Here is a 22,275-nt window from a genome sequence, read left to right on the forward strand (position 1 = left end):
TACACACTGTTTGTCAAACTGATGACATCAATTCACAAACATGTCTTGATGCTTAATTTGTAATATAATTAACATATTTAAAATATATTAAGATGTGTCACATTAAACAATATAAACTTTCTCTCTTTACATTTGAAGGTATGAATAAATGAAACATTAAGCAGTCAAGTTTTCATATTTTAATGTCTAGCTGTATGATTTTTTTATTGTTATTGAATATATTATCTATTAATAAAGATATATTCAATTGACTTCAACAGTTTTGTTAGTTGAATAAAGATTTGGATTAACATATCTATAGGATCCAAACATTTAATTTAAATCTTTCTTTGTGTTACTTATTATGTTATGCTTGGAGATTGTGAATGTCTTATTTCATACAGATATTTTAAAAGTTATGACTAGGTTTGTTTCCAATTTAATTATACTTTTTTAATGGCTATCATAATAAATGGAAATATTGTGAGTTGAAAATTAATTGTAACAAGTCTGTAAATAACAATGTTTCTAGAATTTAAACTATAACTATTTAAACTATATAAACATACTGTTTAATCATGGTAGGGATATTGTGTGGCTTTTACATTTGTGTATAATATCACATAAATACTTAATTTTTCTTAATAACTTGTAAAGGTATACACACAGTTTAAATGCAACTTCAGTCATCAAATTTAGCATTCTTATGAAGGGCTTGTAGGAACATTTGTATTATTAACCAGATTTTATAAACATAAACTTTTGCATTTGAGAATGAGTGGTTTCCATTACAAAATATGAATGTTTCTACTGTATTTTATAATTCACTAATTATAGGAAGTTGATGATGAGGCTTATGCTAAAAAGCTACAAGAAGAAGAACTGAGAAGTAGAAGAAGAGCTGTAAAAAGACGGCCAGCTGTATGTTTTTGTTCAAACATCTTTCATTTGTATTAGATATAGCAAGAACTAATTAATTCCTTTTAGTTACTTATATACTGCTCCATAAATTAAAAACTTAGAATATCTTATTTGCATGAAACACATATTTTTATTCAGAAATGATGATGTTCTCACTATAACTAACAGTCCAGTGTGTGCTTATTTTGTTTTTCCTTATCAAATGAGGATTTAATCTAAAACAGATTTGAAGGAAAACAGTGTCCATTTAATAGTTGGTGTTCATACCTGCCAACTTTTCCAAATCCATAAATCTTTGGAATATTTTGCTGTCACTTACTGTATTTGCTAAACCTAATTAAACATTTGACATCTTGTCGTAAAAGAAAATTTTTATAGCTTTCAAACAGACATAATTTAACATAAAAATGTTTTCTGGAATGAAATATACTTTCATCAAAACTATAAAAAAATCCCAGATTTGATTGTTCCAAAGTTTGAACTTCACATTAGAATCCTTGTTAACTCTTACAGAAGCAATGGTTATCCAGTACCTCAAGAAATTAAAAATTGATGCTCAAACCATTTTATTTATTCTATGTTGATATAGATAGTAAAATCTCTTCTGTCCAGTCATTTTTAGCCAATAAGTTCTGGATATTTTGAAAGCTGCACTTAATTTGTAGTTGTTGAGACCATATGCTGTAATATCGTAAAAGGATGGCAACAAAGGGTTATAGAAATTTAGCCATTGACATAAAAGGACAATCATGTGAAAAACAAGACATTTATCATCATATTTTCAAGATTTCAAGTGATGATAGTGTCTTAGCAAATATGAACTTGTACTTTGGGATGCCAGACAAATTCTAAAAATGTCTTAAATGCAGTGCTTAAAGTTGTTATTAGTAGTTTTTTGCTTCACTTTTTGATGTTTTTTGTTATATGTTTTAAATTAATTGTGTTTTATTAGTTTTAACATCACTGATATTCCACTAAGCTCGCCTAAAAAAAGCCATGTAAGAGTTACCCATGGATGTTTTAAAAAGTTGGCAGGTATTGTTGCTAGAAAAAAAATGCCCACTGATTTATAATCTAAGGTCAGTTGGTCCTCTTATTTTCATATTTCAGTTTTCGTACTTTAAGATCTCTGACTTTTTCATATGTTCAAGTATTATATGAAGATAAACATTTCTCTAAAATAGTTACAATACTAGGAGAGAGAGAATTTTTTACTATAGTAATACATTTCCAAAACTTGCTAAATTATTTAACTCATTTTTATAGTTTACAGCTTTTTTAATGGTAAGTGAATGTTATTTAAAAACTTTACAACCAAAATCTAAGTTAGTCATTATTGCACACTGTTCAGGTCAGTGTCTTGACTTGTGGACACTTGGCTTGGAAATGTGTGCTACAAAAAACTGCTTTGAAATCAAAACTCTGTGCCTTTTATGACACTTGTGGTCAGTTTCAGAGGCACATTTGTATCAAGTTTGGAAATCAAGTAATATTCAAGATATGTTGTGTTAATATTTTAATGGTACATATTTTGTCATTTAATAGGTAAAGTTTCTTTCACAGAATTTGAATTTAATGAAGTTTGCTAAGCTACTATAAATAAGGTACCCTTTATGTTTCATAAAAATCTTTGGCCTAGTTTAACAATAAATTCAGCATTGTAGGCTACAGGTGGTGTAGGTTTGTTTTATTTGTGGGCCTAACTTTACATCCACTCTCTTAATAGCCAGGTAAAAAAGAACCAAAAGAAAAAAAGAAAAGTGACAAACCCAGACAGAAAAAAGGTAATTTCAAGGGAATAAACCTATAATTCTGCAATTTTCTGTACTAAGTCTCTTTAAAAATTATTATACAAATATTTAATTTAGATGTATATAACTGTGTATTTAGGTAAACTTTTTCATCAGTATAAAATTTGTGCTGCTTTCAAATACAAGGTAAATCTTAAGGAAACTGCAAGATGACAATAGCATTAATATTATGAAAACTTGAATTTAAAGTCACTTCCAATACAAAAGAGTTTTAAATTAAAACCTTTAGGTGATTGTAATTTTATCCAGAGAATCATGATAATGCAAATTTAGAATCTTTGACATCTCTCGGTAGGTTAGCATTGAGTTTATGGAATTAAAATGCTAAAATTTGAGGTTTGATTCCCCATGACAGACATAGCACATATAACCTATTATGCTGCTTTTCATTAAAACAAATGAATGATAATCTGTGCCAAATTATTGTAAAGAAAAACAATTTTATTTTATTCTTTACACTAATATGTTCTTTATTTCAAAGCTAAAGATAGTATATTTTCTGTGTTGTAATTTCATAATGTTCTTATAAATTGAGAACAATTTCATACTGACAGATATTTATATACCATAGTCTTGGTGTTAAATTTTTGCTGTAATGTATGTTGCATGAAGTACTCAAAGTTAACTCTGGCAGCTTTCTTATTTCCTTTTTTTTTTTTTTTTGCTTTAAAGATATTTTTACATAACTAATTCCATAGTAATAAAACAATTTGAAAACTCGGTAAGGTGTAGAATAAGTGCTGTACAAGAGTGATTAGTAGCTGCAATACAGTCTGTGAATTTGTATTTCAGCCTTATTTAAGGCTGATTTTTGTATGAAGGTGGTTTGGCTTTCATTCAGGAAAAATATGATTAAACTTTTTTTTTTCTGTCACAGAAACTGCTTATACAAGGAAGTGTCTTCTCTCTCCAGAGCTAGCAGGGCTTGTTGGTGCTAATGAGGTTCGTTTGTTATGTGTTTGTGGTTTAAGTCAAAAAGTCTCATCAAGACACTACATATATGTATCTTGATTTTACTAAATTTAATTGTGCTTTAAAAATAGTTACTGCAAAATAGTTAAGTTTGCCCAGGCATAGTGTTTAAGTCACTGGTCAGATTGGTGGTCAATTGACTTGAAAAAGTAAGCTAAATTAGTGTTTTGAGATCACAGTTACCACCACTGAAAATGTGCTTGGCTGTTCAATTTCAAAGCTACGATAAATCAAGAAAGAGCTTTGTGAATCTTGCCTTGCCTTATTTGGTTGTTGGTTTTGCTTGGTTAACTTATAACACTGTTTTAACATGTAATGAGTGAAAGAACTGAATTACAAGATATACTGTGTGTAATAACACAAATATATTTTTAATTGTGTAAAGTGAAAATTAAACTAGTACATTCATAAACAGTAAGCTGTCTTTTCCTGCATAAAGCCTGTTGTGATGTGTAAAGAATTCATACTTCTTCTTGTCTAAACATTTTTAATATTAAAAGGACTATATTTTATTTATCAAATGTTATTTACCTAGTTTTTAATATAAGTAAATCGTAATGTTAAATTTTTTTTATACAAGACAACCTCAGTATGTTTGCATAAGTATCTCAGATGAAATTTTTTCAAAATTTACTCATTTTATTGAAAGAAATTATATGAAGTTAAATCCTGAAATAAACTTTGAAGACTTTTGTATGATTGTTACACAAACGGGCAAATTTCATAACATGATGAATATGAAGTGGTTACACAATAAAATATTTTATCCATTGTACAGGTATGAGTACTTTCGTATGTAATCTTAACAAAATGACACATATATCTTCTTTCTTTTTTTTATTGTTTCTTTAACTTTAGACATAAAAAATATGTTTCTGATATTGATTCAGAAAAACTAAAATTTTACTTACTTGCAGTAAAATTTATGCTTTGTTTTACTAAAAAAGTTTAGCTTCTTCCATAAATTTTTATAGCCAGATATCACCTTGAGAAAATTAGTATGCACTCTGTTATAGTAGCATAGACTTTGCTAGCCAGACCTAATATATATATCAATGGTTATTTACTTTCACATTTTTGTAACCCCTGTCATTTCCATAAAATACCAGACTTAAGTTTCAATTGTTTTTTTTCTTTTACTCAGTACCAATAGTAGAGGAACTTCACTTATAAGCAAGATTATATTAACAATTTTTCTGACACTTTTAATGTTTTTTGCATAAGTTAGCTCATTTTTGAGATCTGTCAAACCAAGAGTTAATAGCATATGCAATTAAGAAATTTTTCGTCGTATAGATTCAGAATACAATCTTTAATTTTCAATAAATATTGTATAAATTTGCACAATAAGAGGTTTTTCGAATTTTAAGTTTAGGATTTGACATTGCAGATACAAACAACAAGATTAAACAGATTAAACAAATAAACAGACAGATTTTATTTTCCTCTATTTCACAGATGGCAAGACATGATGTTGTGAAGAAGATGTGGGAGATAGCAAGAGAAAGAAACCTTTTTGTAAGTGTTATAAGTGGCCTAAACATTCCTAATGGTTTAGCCCAAAAAAATGGATGTCTCTAAGTACTTTCTTATCATAATTTCTTTTATTATAATGTTTGTTACCTATTCATTCTAAAATTTAAAACATGCACAAACCTTACAAATTTAGATAACCTTTTTAGTTATTTTGATTTTTTATTTGATTATTAATTACCCGAATACAACTTTTTATTTCATATAGGATTTAACAAACAATTAGCAATCGTCAGTTTAAAAACTTGTGTATTTTTGTTCCTTGTAGGATCCAACAAACAAACAGTATGCAATTTTTGATAACCAGCTACAAAATATATTTGGTAAGTGAGATAAAGTTGTACTCTGAAAACAGAATTTATGAGCTTCACATTCTACTGTGCTTTCATTGTATGATACTTATTTTAAACAGGAGTATATATATAACTTTGTTTCTTAATTTATGATGAGAATTAGAGATTTTTCCAAGTTTTAAGTATGTAATTACAATGCTATTTTGATTTTATTATTGAAAGCATTGCTTTGATTGCAAGATCTGGATGTCACAATTTATTCAAAACATTTTTTTTTTCCTTTTTAGCAATTCACATAAACAAAATTAATGTGATTACCAAAATTTTGAATTCGTTTTGATATGTATAGCATGTAGTTTTGTGAAAATTTTTGACATTAATTACAACATTTTTTGTCATTTCACTACTTGTGGTTGATTTGCAAAAGGAATGGACAATTTGATAAATCTTTCAAGGACTTTTAGGAAGACATAATCATTTACCACTTTAAACAGTCGTGCTTCTCACATTGGGTTCTTTAAGTTAGTGTGTATGAAAAACTTACCAATGCTACCACCTCTTCAGTCTTATAGTTAAGTAAAAGCCACTATTAATGCTAGCCCACTTATTTGTGAACAAGGTTTTAATGTGTTAGAATTGTAAAATTGTTACTATGTGTTCTTAGTTTTTTTGAAATACATTTTGGTATCAGTATCAGAAACTTCTTGGTTTACACATTTTAGTTTCAGCATCAAATGGTACTTTAGATTGAATATGGCTATCTGTATTGGTGTTTGCAGTGTTGGGTTTTAACATTCTTTGGTTCACAGGTAATGGTGACTATCGGAAGCTAGGCATATCAAATTGATTTTAATTTATTATGTTGTGTAAAAACATTGACCTGAAGTTTGTATTATTATTAATTTGTTGTATATTGTGCTTTTATTAAGATTTCTGAAACTGTAATTATTGCAGAATGAAATTTATTTTTGTCCATTACAAGTTGTAATAATGTTGTTTTTTTAACAATAATAATTAAGAAGAAAATTTTAAATAATCATAGTTTGCTCCAACGAGTGTAAGTAGGAAGAAACAACAAAATTTAATGTAAAAATTTTTTTTTTCACTACTTATGGTATTAAAATATTCTTTTGCATACTTGCAGGTGTGAAACGTGTTAGAATGTTTGCCATAATGAAGTATTTGAAGAATCACATAAAGGATCAAAAACATACTTAATGATTATAATGAATGTTTGTAATAGATCATCCAGCCTTTGTTGGTTTAAGTGTACATTTTTTGTATTTTTAAGTGTAATACACACTAAAGAACTAAGGAGTTTACTCCATGTAAACCAGGCTTTAGTTATAAACAACATACAAATATTGAAAGTTTAAAGTAAAGGCAGGGAAAAACAAATTTGAGGTAAATTTTCCTATTTTTTGGCATATAATTTTTGAGGGAAGGAAAGTGGGGTTAATGTCATTGTACTCTGCATCCTAACATTTACTAAAGTTTTATTAGAACATCTTATTTTATCATAATATTCATATTAATGTTCAGTGCTTCATTTAAAGTACTTTGACTACACATTACAGGAAATAGACATACAAGTTAACTGAGTTGATATCTCTGTATGTCTTGAGAATGACAGCTCGACATATGATGGTGCCATGGTAGTGTTTAACTTGTCTTTTGAATAAAGTTTCTGCAAAATATGTTTGTTATACTATCCATAAAAAATAGTTTACTTTGAAATACCAAAAAAAAATATTTTTATGCACAATAAAATAAAACTTTCAGATAAATGTAAACTATTAAAGACTTAATTCTCATCAATGTGAACAGCTAATGAGACTTACTCACTATTATCATGTGAAGAGTACAATACAGTCAGTTCTTACTTATTTGAATAATTAGCTAAGTCTTAACTAAATTTTATGCTGTTCAATTTGGTCTTATATTTTCCCATTTTAACAGTCAGTTAAACCTAAACTTTAACCACGTAAATATTAAAAATAGTTCTTAACTGTTACTTGTGTGTACTTTTACATAAGCTTGTGAATGTTCAACTCAGTGTTTACTCATGAGGATTATTAAGTGATAACTGTGAGGATAAAGTGCTATATCAGGGCTGTGAAAAAAGAATACTGCAAGTACAGTAGAAAAACCCTGAAGTGAGTGTTTCAGTTACATTATGTGTTATAACAAGTATAGTGTACTGCTTGTTGACAGCCTCATATTTTCTTCCTTCAAAAATATTACGTTGTCTTTTTCTTGTAAAGTACTTGAAAAAGTAATTTTTTTAACTTAGAATAAAAGATTATTTAGAAAACCTTTAGTAAACCTTTTTCGGTCAATAAGAGAAATTCTGGTTTTGAAAAGCTGACAAACTTTATAAAAAGATTTATTTCTTAATATGTAAATAATGCAAGAGACTTTCTTAAAATGTTCATCTCGTCTATTTTCACAGTTTTAAGAGCATCACTTTTCTACAATTAAGAAAATTTGTGGATATTAACATTTTGGAGTTGTACATATATAACATATATATATATATATATACCCTCAAAGTTTTGAAGATAGTGAATGTTTTAAGTGTTATCAAAAATGTATGTACCCATTTTTCTATGTTATTATTATTATTACCCTGATGGTTACAAAACATTCAGCTGTTAATTAAATAGCATCTTGTTTTTATTACCATCATTATTATAAATATTTTTGTTTGTCATAATAGAATTAAGAAACAAATGTTTAAAGAAAAATTTTCAGATCAAAGTGTGTTATTTTTGTTTGCAGCTGTTTTTCTTTCATCGGAATTTTAATTGTAAGAAAGTAGCTGTAAAGCATAACATTAGCTTTGCAACTTTTGTAAATTTGTCTTGTAAAAGTGTATTTTTCTATCATTAAATCCTGCAGAAACGAAATAACATAGTTGGAAGAGTAGAGTTGTAGGTTCTATTGTCAGTGTTCTCAGTTGTCTAGTAGTTACAAAAGTAGCGTTTTTATTTTGCATTAACCCATTATTGTATTGTTTTTAATTTATGTTACATAATCATATGACAAAATATTTTGTTTGTTTGGCCTCTTTCAATACCCATTAAATCCACACGTGTTTAATTTTGTGTGAGTTTGTTTTATTAAACAGTTAATTTCTTTAAGGACTGAGGGACTTTCTACGATTAAAACAATAAACTAAATTCACCATATTCCTTTCATTGTTTTGCTAACCATTTACCAAAAAGTGACATAAACTATTAAGAGCAATAAAATGAAAATATTAGACTCGCAAATCATTCTTGGACCTTTCAAAATCACACTTTCATGAGATGTTCATTAGGAGTAGGGTATCCTGTCATGTAATAACCTAGGGGCTTAATGTTTCACATCAGGTCTTCTGTTTAAACAGAAACTAACTGATCAATTAAAGTTTGTAAACAACATAATGATAAATGTCGGAAATTGACATAAGTTAAAACATTAGCATCATGATCGATTTCGCATTTCGTTCGTGTTATGGGAGCATTCTGTATAAAGTAGACATATAGGAAAACCTGTACATAATCATTGTTCTTTTCAGCACTTAGTTACAAATGAAACCTTTTCAACATAAGAACATCATTTTCTGGTATTCAATGCTGGATACTATAAAGTAAGAAAATTAAAACTATTTGCCTGTAACGTACATTAATGAATAACATGTATACATCTCCTAACCGAAATCTATTGTCTAGCAAAGAGCAGACGACGGGAGCTAAAGGTTATGGACCTATGATGCTATATAGTTTTAGGCGTCGTTTAAATTATTTCAATTTTCGTTTGACACTTCTTGATAGCAATAATCCAGAAAGTAATTTCATAGGTATGTTAAACACGAGGAAGGAATATACAAGCTAATCTTATTTATATGTGGTATTAAAGATACTTGAAGCACTAATATAAAAGTATATATACTAAATACAAGTGGAGAATAGATATAGAAAAATATATAAAAACAGCCAAATGTTCTACTGATTGTTGTGATTGTGTCATCCGAAGGGCTAGGTCACTAATGCTTGAAGTTGTTGTGATGATTTACACACCTAAATGCTGCATTTTAACTTGGGGAGTGCAGAAACAAGGTAGGAATAAATACACAAAACCATACAAAAATCCCTACATAAGTAGCCATTCAATCAATGTTACAGGCTTATGGGAATTAGCCATTGTAAGACTTTATAACATTACTCAGCTTAAATATTGTTATCCATACATGAAGTCATGCAAATGAAAGGAATTCAACATTTAGTTGTAGATAAAAGTTTTTCTTGGAAAGATTTGGCTACTTATGTAGGGATTTTTAAATCGTTTTGTATATTCATCCCCACCTTGTTTCTGTACTTCTTGGCATTGCCATCCCTACATCATCCTTACTTTTTAATCTTTTTTTTTATTACTTGTATCCATAAAAATAACCTGTAAATAAAACATAACTGAATACTTAAGACATTCACAAGTTATTTACATAACATTGAAATTACTTCCAAACAGAAAAGAAAGGTTCTTATAATGTACCAACTAAAGATGTTAAAAGATACAGTATTTTAAACCTGGTGTTTCTTTTAATATTTATGTATGTATACCCAGATGAAACTGCAGATAGAGAAATGGGCTTAATGGAGTTGTGTATAAATTACAATCTTCATAGAATTACTTGGCAAAACTTGTTTAGATTATGTTATTTATAGAAGTACTATAGAATTCACTTGTTTAAATACCATTGTGTATAGATGGATTGTACAAACACTAGTTTAGATTGTTCTATGTAGATCACCTATATAAAACACTAGTTTAGATTGTTCTATGTAGATCACCTATACAAGACACTAGTTTAGATTGTTCTGTACAGATCACCTACACAAGACATTAGTTTCACCTATACAAGACACTAGTTTAGATTGTTCTATGTATATCAACTATACAAGACACTAGTTTAGATTGTTCTATGTAGATCACCTATACAAGACATTAGTTTAGATTGTTCTATATAAATCACTTATACAAGACACTAGTTTAGATTGTTCTATGTATATCAACTATACAAGACACTAGTTTAGATTGTTCTATACAGATCACCTATACAAGACACTGGTTTAGATTGTTCTATGTATATCAACTATACAAGACACTAGTTTAGATTGTTCTGTGTAGATCAACTATACAAGACAGTTGTTTAGATTGTTCTATGTAGATCAACTATACAAGGCATTAATTTAGATTGTTCTATGTTGATCAACTATGCAAGATAGTTGTTTAGATTGTTCTATGTATATCAACTATACAAGACACTAGTTTAGATTGTTCTATACAGATCACCTATACAAGACACTAGTTTAGATTGTTCTGTACAGATCACCTACACAAGACATTAGTTTCACCTATACAAGACACTAGTTTAGATTGTTCTATGTATATCAACTATACAAGACATTAGTTTAGATTGTTCTATGTAGATCACCTATACAAGACATTAGTTTAGATTATTCTATGTAGATCACCTATACAAGACACTACTTTAGATTGTTCTATGTATATCAACTATACAAGACATTAGTTTAGATTATTCTATGTAGATCACCTATACAAGACAGTTGTTTAGATTGCGAGTTGTGCTACTGTTTGTTGAACGCAGTACTGCAAATACTTTCCAGTTTTTCAAAGTATTATTTGATATCTTAATATAGACAGCAAATTACGGCTATGAGATCTTTGTTGCTGCTCTAGAAGTACACAGATAAGCTGCACCGCCTTAATCTCTCTACTTTGTCTTAAATGAATTATTCCACAGATGTCATTTTTTTTTAATCACGTAAACTGATACTGTATACTTAACTTTTCCTGTAGAATTACATGACGTTTTCATTCTTAAGGCTTTCCACCAAACACAATTGCTCAGGGTGAATTATTTTGTTGTATTTAGGGTCAATAGGAAGAATAATGTTACGTGTGTCATTTTCTGATCTCACGGAGGAGTGGGGCTTTCTCTCAACAGCCAACGCTCGCTTTTGTGGGAGTGCACGATTCAAAATAGTTCATCTCCTTCGTACCTTGACCTCCATTAATGTGTAGTAGCATTTCGTCTGAAGTAAACAAGATGTTTTAAATTTTTTAGTTCGGGAAATCGCGTTATTTACTTTACACGTATGTCTGAATGTGTCCTAGATTTTCTGAGTTTTGTTAAGTCATGTTGTAGTCTCTTTTTTTTATATATAATCGTTGAAGAAAAAATAATATTTGATCTTCAAAAGAGCGAAAAGAACATGAAAAGCTTTGTTAACGTGAATATTCGAAGACTGATGAGATTGGAAATTATCTTAGCACCTTTGAGATGCAATATAATTTGAAAACGTAAAAAAAATTACTAAATTAAATATTTAACGGGTTAGGATGTTTACAATATTTTAAAAAACTTATAAAAAAATGTTAAGTGATACTACTAAAATTGTATATCATCCAAATATATCATTTTCTTGTTTTGGATAATTTTCAGATTATCTTAATATTACTAACTAGTTGACATATTCGTTAAACGCACAGGGAAGATAGAGGGGACCAGTCCCCTTATGTCACTCCCGGAGGGGGGGGGGGATCTTTTAGCATGTAAAGTACTACATATTTTATATGCTGAGTTCTTGCACAGATCTTAAAATATAACGTTGATAAACGGAAACATCGGCACATGTAGATCTCGAAAGTCGATTTGTTCAAAATTTGAAAATAGCGTTGATAACTGGACCAATTGTCGGTTGAGATGTTGCAAAGGAAATATCTGCTGAAGCTTTTCGCCAAACACAAATCATAGCAGAACCGTCTGGAAAATGATCTATAGGAAATATTAAGAGGTTGTAACCCAGATATAGTTCCAGCTGGTGCTTGAAGTGGGGGAAAACAGAAAGTGGGATGTTTTGTGAAGTTTGTAGTAAAAATACTTAATTTAAAAAATCTGATTTTTGTGTATCCAAGATTTGTAGTGCTTACTGAAAGCTTGCCAAATTTTGTGAAAATACAGGTACTATATTAAAAGTTATAGCATTGAAACGTGGTTGTAGCCTTGGTCGCACGGACCAAGCCTGTAACGAGAGGGCTCATCCTCTCCATCCGTGCACTACTTTATTTCATTCCTGCCTCCTCTTACACAACATTTTAAGAAAAAGAAATTGTATAGTTTCTCTCCCAAGTCTCTTGCTGCCGTAAATATTTATTGTATCTTCTGTTGAACCTTTCCCTTCTGAGAAACTTACAGTCATGACTATCGTTGAGAGTGGTGGATTAGCGAATTAGACTGTTTACAGAAAGTGGGAGTGGAAAAAAAACGTGTGTGAGACTCTAGGCGTTGTACTTTGTTCCATTGTCGTATTATGCCGTTCGTACAAGTGCGAAAGGGAAGAAGAAAGAAAGGGTAAAATATTTGGCATACTCATAGGCAATTACTAAAGTACTGGGGCGATTTAAAGTCTACTAAAAGGTAGCGGGGATGGTTTCAGGACCTCCTAAAAAAAAAAGTGGGATGGCATCCCACCCCACTTCAAACACTGGTTCTGTCATGAAACCTAAGTTTCAGCCATTGAAATCATATACCGTTTCTGTTGGATATATTATTTTTTCTAGCCTGACCGGTCAAGGAACTTATCTATTTTTTCATGAGACAATTGCATTAAGTCCTACTTGACCTTCTGTTTGGTTTATTTGATAACTTTTAGCTGCTACATTGACCAGAGATATTTCGGTGCCTTTTTTCTGATTGGTCAGTTACAGAGAGAATGTGCCTTCCATGTAGTTTTGCACTTTTAGAAAAGATTAAACTCTGACCCTAAAGGAGTCAAGATGTCATGTCTATGTCATTTCCGATTCATGTGCTTGGTTTTAAATTACAGTTAACTCTGTATCCTGAGATCTTTATGTCACTTCTTGTGGAATCCTGAGTATATGCCAAGTTTGGTTGATCTGTCAAGAAAACTATATGCACGTGAGGTGGACACACACAAATATTTCTGCTTCATATAAATAGATAATGCCACAATATCTTTAATACTATTTCTCACAGTACTGTTTATATTTTACACACCCATAAATCATTTAGTGGCTTTAAGAGTTTTATGTGTATCTTACTGTTTTTAACAACGAATCTCCCAGTCAACTAGATAACAAACAATATTCCACCTCCTGGAACACACATCTGGTAGTTCCTGAACTCTCTTGCAAATTTTAATGAATGTGAACTGTCCTATGAGGAATCCAATGGCGTTTATCAACCCAAAAGCTGAAGAAAAAACTAGAGGATACAATGATTTTATCTTTTAATAGATGGAGTTTGTTTATAAACTTTGCCTGAGATCATGGTTTTACTGTAATACAATATCTGTAGAGAAAGACAGAAAATATAGTTGAGAGATGTGGTAGACAGGGAGATGACTTGAAATGATGTACAGGACTGTAATCTATGGAGAAGGAAAACTCGAGCAGCTAATCCCACACCAAAATAGGATTAAAGTCGTAAGAAGAAGAGATTCTCACAAAGCTTGTAATTTTCTGGACAACCAGCATGTTTTCCGTCATAATTGGAAGAGAAATGCCAGAAGCATCATAATTCAAAGCTTTCTTGCAAGAGTATGGTAGTAAAATGCTCTATGTGCTACCAGTGTAGATATGAATGTGATCTTGACAGGAAACCAGTTGCAGATAAAACAACCCATAAAAAGGCCAAATAAGAACTTCTGTTGATGCTAATAAAAATGCCAACTGGCCAAAGAGAAGCACATCTACCTATAGACCAGGTATGTTCACAAGATCCTAAGAAGACATGGACAGCCATGATCAAAGTGATGAGAGTGGTTATCTTGTGGAGATAGAAAACCACTAGGACCACAATATGTATAGAAAAAGCCATCACAAAAACACTTCTCAGATCAAGCCATACAAATACCTATATTTTATTCTAGCTTTTCTGGATTTTGCGTGAACTCTACTTGTTCTTTATTACCGAAAAGTACATAAGTAGTCTGGTTAACTCAGAAATTCGTTGTTAAAAAATTTCATAAATCACAATAACATTTAATATATTTTTACACATTTCTTTACATTATTGATCCTCTTCTTCATGTTTCCAGTAAGAATATCATAGTAGAAATTTGGCTATAAACGCCATAGCAAATGAAGCCTTTTTTCACTAAATAGCGAAGTTCGTTAGATTTGTGTCTAACTATCTCGAAGTGAAAATTTGTTGAATATGAATGTTTTGATGGCGATTCAGTTATTATATGAAAAAGCATCAGTATAAATAGAATTACAGACTGTGTTGTACTTTCGAGGGGTAGATATACTACTCAACTATATTTTGACATGCTAATGGATTCAGTCTTGCAACCCTCCTACTAGAACATTTCCTGGTGCAACATAATTAATGCTCGGTAATTTTAGTTGTGATTAGCTATCTCGAACAAGAAACAATTAAAGTCATGGACTGGCCAGCAAGAAATGCTCTTCTAAATTCCAATGAACAATTCTGGGAACACCTTGGACACTATATAAGTCAATACTATAGCCCATCATGCTAATTGGAACAAACTTCTTCATGATTCCACCTGCCGAGTGATTGAAGTATAACGACAGATAAAGACTTTATCAATGCCCAGAGTAGGCGGATTCTTATTACTGCATGAATTTTTAGTGTCTTTAAAAAACACTCCTGAAAAGAAAATTATTTCATTAGGCCATTACTTTGATCACTCTGAATTAGAGGGTACTCATGCCCCATTATCTGTAACTTGACATATATTACCAATGAAAATAACCCATTCATAGTATTCAACAACAAAAAATATGGTGTTCCTAAAATATATTCCAATTTGAACTGTGTCTTTAGTGTTGGTTGAAAAACAATTAAATCATAAAATCTGATTAGTAAGTTAAATATTGTTAAAAGAGGCTTACTGTTGATAGTAATGAATGATAAGCATATTCAAAATATGTTAGGTTGATATGATTTATGTTAACACTTTTAACCAAACTAGAAGGTATTGCAAGAAATATGGATGTGCAGTAGATCAGCGGAAGTAGGTAAAATGATATCCAATTAAATCTGTATTTTTAATTAACCCAATTTCTCTTTACATTATTTCCATGTTAAAATTAAGCAACAACAACATTCAAGTAGATTCCCTTCAGTCAGTATTGTTTGTTATGGATTTTGCGCAAAGGTACATGAGGGCTATCTGCGTTAGCCGTCCCTAATTTAGCAGTGTAAGACTAGAGGGAAGGCAGCTAGTCATCACCACCCACCGCCAACTCTTGGGCTACTCTTTTACCAACGAATAGTGGGATTGACCGTCACATTATAACGCCCCCACGGCTGAAAGGGCGAGCATGTTTGGTGTGACGGGGATTCGAATCCGCGACCCACAGATTGCGAGTCGAGCACCCTAACCACCTGGCCATGCCAAGCTTCAGTCAGTAAGACATAAAGTATCTTCTCATACATAAAGAGCTAAGCTACTTAATACTGTGGTATAGAATGATAACATATGTTTTCTACTCAGTTTAATATGTAATTTTTTAATTTCTGTATTTTTAGTCAGTTCAGTTTGGAAGTGTAAAGTTGTTCAAGCAAATGCTACTTCTTGCTAGCTCTGTCTAGGATTTCTTCATTAATTGGCAGTTAACCAATTTTTTTGCAGTGAAAGTAACGTGTGATGTCTGGTCTGTAAGTGAAACAGATAATGATCTGTGGTTTCTCTACACCAGCAAGTGGATGGAGGTCAAATGCAAGATTGTGTTTTGTGTGCAAACCTGGCATAAGTTGTTATTATACATTTTATATAAAAAATGCGTTTCTTTGTTTAAGAGATTTTTCAAAGAATTTACTGAACTTTTAAACTAAGGATTGCACTTTACTTTTGATAGTGTATATGTATGTAACTTAACTGAGATTTTGGTAGGATTATTCATTTGACTTTTTTTAGAAGTTTGGTATGATTTTACTTTTATTATACCTTTAACTTTCTTTCAGATTTTACTAGAATATTTTTATTTTAACTTGTGGTACAAGACGTGTATAATTTTAACTTAACCTTGGTTTTAACCTAAATATTACAGTGTTGTAGTTTACCTTATAGGGGGCACACCTGGGACTGGTTTCACTTCCTTGAGAACTTTCCCATCAAGCCAGACTGTCCAGTCCAAGGTGGACATGATGGGGACAAGGCAGACCTCTCCCCCAGTGCATGAGAAAGAAGCCTGATGAAAGGCTGAGCCATGCCCGAGAACATTTCAGGTAGGTTACTGTCTGGGATGAGCAGAATCATGGACATGTCGTGCTGTGCCTAATGCTGAATCTTGATCAGGTGGACAGTGAGGTGGTGCATCTTCACAGCTGCATTCGTCATATAATATCTGACTACCTCCTGATTTCTTGTTTGAGGTGACAAGCCAGCTAAGATGGTCAATTGGTCGAGAAACTAATGACTGAAAAGGTGTTGCAGCCATTGCTTTCCAAGCTAATGAGTGATAGTCCGACTAATATAGAAATGCATTTTGTGATAGTCACTCAGTCAACACAGTCATGAAGTTGAAATATTACTGACCTAAAGGGTCATGGCTGTCCTTACTTCCTGAGCCATAAGGTGGTAGTGTCAAATTTGTTATATTAACTGCATTTCTGACACTACAGCTGTAACATGTGTTGGTTGAGGAACTAACAAAATAAAAGGCTTTGTGGCCCTTGCTTTCTAAGCTACTGAGCGATTTTACATTGCAAAATGGAAGTCTGACATTTCTTGAAGATCGTTCACCCTTATCTGAGGAGTGTCAGTTCTCCAGCTGCAGGATTCTCAAGGAAAATGTTACACATACAACTAACTGTGTATGACTGCTCCATGTGCAGTAAGGGTGTTGGATTCTCTACCAACAAAAAGGTGAGCTGACTGACTTTTTGGTAAAGTAGGTCTTATTTCACTGAGGTAACCTATATCTACTTTTATTTGATTCCAATTAACATGAATGGATCATATTGTTGTATAGCGTCTTAATAGTCTGTGGTCGACAGCCATTCTGGACATTGAAAGCACATTCACTGTGGACAACTGTATTTAGATAAAGCTGGTAAGTACTGATACACTAGGTAACAACAAAATGAATATGAATTCTGGCAACAAGAATTTTGACTGAATAGTCTAGTTCAGGTAAGTTCTGCCAGTAACTGTTTATTTCATGAGGCCTGTAAATTATTATGAGTTTCACCACGGGAGGTGACATATTATGAAACCATAACAACCGACACACTGTTTATGAGAGTGGTCCAAATCTTTTACCGAAGTAATGGCACATAAGTCCTGGGCAATCGGTCAAAAGCTACTTGTGTATGTGACAATGTGTTATGGATGGGAATTTAGATGATTGTGAACATACATTTGTAATTATTTGTGTGGAAGGTGTGACACAAAGTTATTGATAAATGTTGTCCAACACACAACGAACCAATCGCCAATAACATGACCATAAGGCAACCTATGAATGAGAATGCAGGAATTTGATAGTGACTGTTATTTAGAGTTATGAAGTTAACTGTGGACACTAGTTTGTGAAACATTATTGAAAAATACAATAAGCTGTTGTTTTCATTTACGCTTGTGCAAATGTTCCAGTTTTGAAATATTTGGCAGGTACAAGTAAAGAAGGGGTCACGCCATACTTACAGGAAAACAATGTTTGAACTGTATTTTGCAGGTATTGGTGGCAGCACTTCATTTGCCAAACAGAAGTGTCAGTGAGTAAAGTGAAACTATCAATTGAAAATAAAACTCATAAGCATTGTAACTTGTAACTAAGAGACAAAGACAAATGGAGAACTCTTGTGAAACATAAGTTAGTTTGACCGAGAAGAGTATACAGATGATTAATTAACGCCTATACACACAGTTAAAAACTGAAAGGTGAAGCTAAATGTACAGTATTTTTATTATAATGCATTCAGAGTGTAATTACTTTGTGGGAGAAGGTTCAGCAGGCGTGGATAATGATATTCCATTCTTGTCTTCAATCAAGAATTATATACACTCAAGGTCTCTGAAGTAGATTTGGACTGCACTGGTAACCCAAACACTGTTGTGATCCAGATAATATAAAGAGTCAAACAGTTTTAGCCAAAAAGGCTTTAAACAGCGAGGTTAAAGAAGGCAAAGCTCCTGAAAAAAACAACAAAGAAAACAGGAGAGATAGAAAGATTGCTGGAAGAATATGAGAAATTCTTACATACAGTATGGATAATTAATAGAGTTAAACTGGGAGAATGGTCAGTAGATCCCCCTAGCAACAAACCAGCTTTGTCTACTAGAGAAAACAAGCACCTATGAATGGATTGGGGACATCACCAAATTAAGATCTTAACTACTTAAAAGGTGTTTCACAATTGAAACTGGTCATAATCCAGTGTCTCGGCTGAACAGAGTGTAGGGAAACAAAACAAAATTGCTCTTTTGTAGTCTTATGCATTTTCTTTAAAAGTAAATTATAGGAAAGGCAAAAATCACAATAAAGCAGATGCCTTTTTTTTTGTTAGTTTTAATAGTGACGTTGCGTGTTGTCCACCCATACAGCTCTGTGAGGGTTTGTTTCTATTGGCTGTCATGATGGAACTGCACATCTATCTTCCGATAACTTTATAGGGAAAAAGGATGTTATGTTTTAAAAAGATAACCTTAAAATGACAGAAATAAGTAACTTTAACGCAATCATGTAGACTGGTGTTCTGTAGCTTTATATAGTCTGGTGGATCCTACTGAGATAGTTAATTGTAGAGAAAGACAATAACATGTGGAAGACAACTGACATATCCTGTGTGGTGATGTAATGATACTAGTGAATATAAAATAATAAACTGTGGCATTACTGCACTTTTTATCTTAAGTTCTCTACAATTTGCAGTGCATGAAACTACAGACTTTGAGCTAAAAGGTAAATTTCACCCGAAATCATCCAGGTGAAGAGGGAAGTGCATGATCTCTTTGATCACATTGTATGCCTTTATTTGGACAATATGGACAGTGTCTGTCGAATTTCTTGGAAAAAATTGTTGACAATGTTCATGGGTAAGTCCTGTCTGTCGTCACAGGCACGGTTATGAATCTCCACCCTGAAAAATAATAGCTAATTAAAATTCCAAGTTTTCGTGTAAAAACGCTGATGAAAGGTTTCGTAGAGAGAAGCGATGTACGTTGTAGCAGCTGGAGGCTGTGTTAAACCAATTTTTTTACATATGTTTTCCAATATTGATGGAGAATAAAGAAGCTTGGGTCAGCTGTTCTGCTGTGCATGAGTTGGCAAGGCTCATTCGTTCATACTGCTGAATGTGGTGAAACATAGTTTGTGTAAGTATGCTATACTGCTATGTATTGGCTAAGTATCGTTACTAAAATAGTTATATGCGCTTCGAGTCTCTTGGCTATATCCATCTGAATATCAGAAATACTTTTAAATAGATAATATCAAGATTGTCCTAGAATATGAAACTTCAAGGAACTAATAAACTGATAAAAAAAGGTTAAAGTAATGTAATATATAAAACTGGAAGATTTTGGAAGATTATACAACGTGTAATAATGTTGAAATATTTGCAAACTTTGATTTCGTGTAAAATCACATATTTGGTGTGATTGAACATAACATAATGTTTAGCGATAACAAGGGATTTATTGGTTCATTTAGGCTGTCCCATCCTCTAAACTAAACTAAAACTATTAAATAGTAAAAAAAACTCGAAACAAGCCCTTATCATTCAAATAACTATCACGTTTTCCCTTAAACTCAATGTCCCCCAGTAGCACAGTGCTTTGTCTGCGGACTTACAATGCTAGAAACCAGATTTCGATACCCGTGGTGGGCAGAGCCCAGTTAACCCATTGTGTAGCTTTGTGCTTAACTACAAAACAAAAACTTAAACCCACTTAAATTTACTGCCTCCACAACATATAAAGGCAACCCATTCCAAAAGCCCACCACCCTGTTAGAAAAATAAAACTATCTTAGCTGAAGATGACTCCTACCCTACCAAAATGTATATTTGTTTCACCTAGTCCTACATTTTCACCATTAGGTATGAAAAAAGATGATGCTTCAACACTATCAATTCCATTAACAATCTCAAACACCTCAATCAGATCCACTCTAACTCTTCTTTTTTCAAGGGAAACCAGTTTCAGAGATATTAACCTCTCGTCGTATGACAATTCATCCCAGGCTCCATTCTAGTACCCTTTCACTGAGCCCTTTCCAACAATTCAATGCCTTCCTAAGGTAAGGAGCCCAAGACTGAACACAATAATCCAAATGTAGTCTAACCAGTGATCTATACAATGAAATTATAGCCTCTTTAGATTTGTATTCAATAATTATGTAAATACATCCTAAAATCCTATTTGCTCTGCCACTAGCAACAGTACACTGCTCGGCTGATTTATTAAACTGATCAGCCACTACATCACTACACCATCCCTTTCTTTCATGACACTGTTAAGGTTATTTCCATCCAAATTATACTTATAATTCAAATTATGATAACCCACATGTATTATCTTGCATATATTATAATTAAAACCCATCTGCCATTTATATGCCCAACTCACTAAATGATCTCAATCCTTTTGTAAAGCAGCAGCATCCTCTTAATAGCTAGCAACACCCAATACCTTAATATCATCAGCAAATTTATGTAATTTATTGACCAGTCCTTCATCTATGTCATTGATGTAAATCAAAAGAGCAATGGTTCTAAAACTGAGCCCTAAGATACCCAATTTGTGACATTAATTTAGTTTGACTGAACTCCATTTGTAACAACCCTCTGCTTTTTCCATCCAGTCATTTTTCTATCCAATTAGCTAACTTATCTCCCAAACATATAGAGATATTTTTTACAAGCCTTTTATGTGGCACTTTGTCAAAGGTTTTCTGAAAATCCAGATACACCAAATCTATAACCTTACCCTCATCCACATAAACAGTAACCTTTTCAAAGAATGTCAAAAGATTTGTAAGTCAAGATTTTCTCTTAGTGAAACCATGTTGACTATCCAATAACATTCTAAACTTTGTTAAATGACTTTGCAAAACATCTTTTATCAGACTTTCCAAAACTTTTCCCACAACAGATGTAAGACTAATGGGTCTATAATTACTGGGACAATTTGTATCACCTAACTTGAAAATAGGAGTAACATTAGCTAATTTCTAATCCTCTGGCACCTGCCCACTGTTAAAGAACTTACAAAAAATAGTAGCAGGTGACTCACATATACAATCCTTAACATCCTTCAAAACCCTTAGGGAAATATTATCTGGCCCAGAAGCGTTATCGTTCTTTAAACTTCCAATTTTTTTTTAACAAGCTCAGAATTAATGTGCCCATCTTATTCGATCTTGTTTCCATTTATCAACTATTCAAGATGAGGAATATTACTTAAATCTTCATTAAACATAGTGAAATCTTATATCTTAACCAGTCTCTGATTCATATTTCAAGAAGAATATGGTATAAATCTTGGTAATAAAAATATATACCATTGCTTTGAATTTTCAGTTGACCATGGTTAAGGAATATAAATACAGTCTGAAAAAATGTTGTTTTTAACGAGTATTGGAAAACTTGATATTTAGATGGATAAAGCAGGATGTAACTCAAATTCTGATATCTTTTTTTTCTCGTATTTTTATAACTTGTTTGATAATGTCTTAGAACCACGTGAGAAACACTGACA

General features: G+C 31.8%; 2 protein-coding genes across 3 annotated transcripts in view; one reads left to right on the forward strand and one right to left on the reverse strand.

Moving 5' to 3' along the window:
- The window catches only part of LOC106459468 (protein TRI1-like), a 33,909-nt gene extending 25,298 nt beyond the window's left edge, over window positions 1-8,611 (forward strand). For both annotated transcript variants that reach the window (XM_013919088.2, XM_022385961.1), the window contains 6 exons: window positions 817-900; window positions 2,627-2,684; window positions 3,589-3,653; window positions 5,142-5,201; window positions 5,485-5,539; window positions 6,654-8,611. In XM_013919088.2, the coding sequence (XP_013774542.1) occupies window positions 817-900; window positions 2,627-2,684; window positions 3,589-3,653; window positions 5,142-5,201; window positions 5,485-5,539; window positions 6,654-6,727 (396 nt within the window). In that variant the 3' untranslated portion in view covers window positions 6,728-8,611. The remainder of the gene's footprint in view (window positions 1-816; window positions 901-2,626; window positions 2,685-3,588; window positions 3,654-5,141; window positions 5,202-5,484; window positions 5,540-6,653) is intronic.
- LOC106459464 overlaps window positions 1-22,275 on the reverse strand; it is a 79,438-nt gene that overhangs the window by 42,481 nt on the left and 14,682 nt on the right. The gene's annotated exons all lie outside the window — the stretch shown is intronic.

Source organism: Limulus polyphemus, unplaced genomic scaffold (genome assembly GCF_000517525.1).
Source record: "Limulus polyphemus unplaced genomic scaffold, Limulus_polyphemus-2.1.2 Scaffold613, whole genome shotgun sequence".
Taxonomy (NCBI): Eukaryota; Metazoa; Arthropoda; class Merostomata; order Xiphosura; family Limulidae; genus Limulus; species Limulus polyphemus.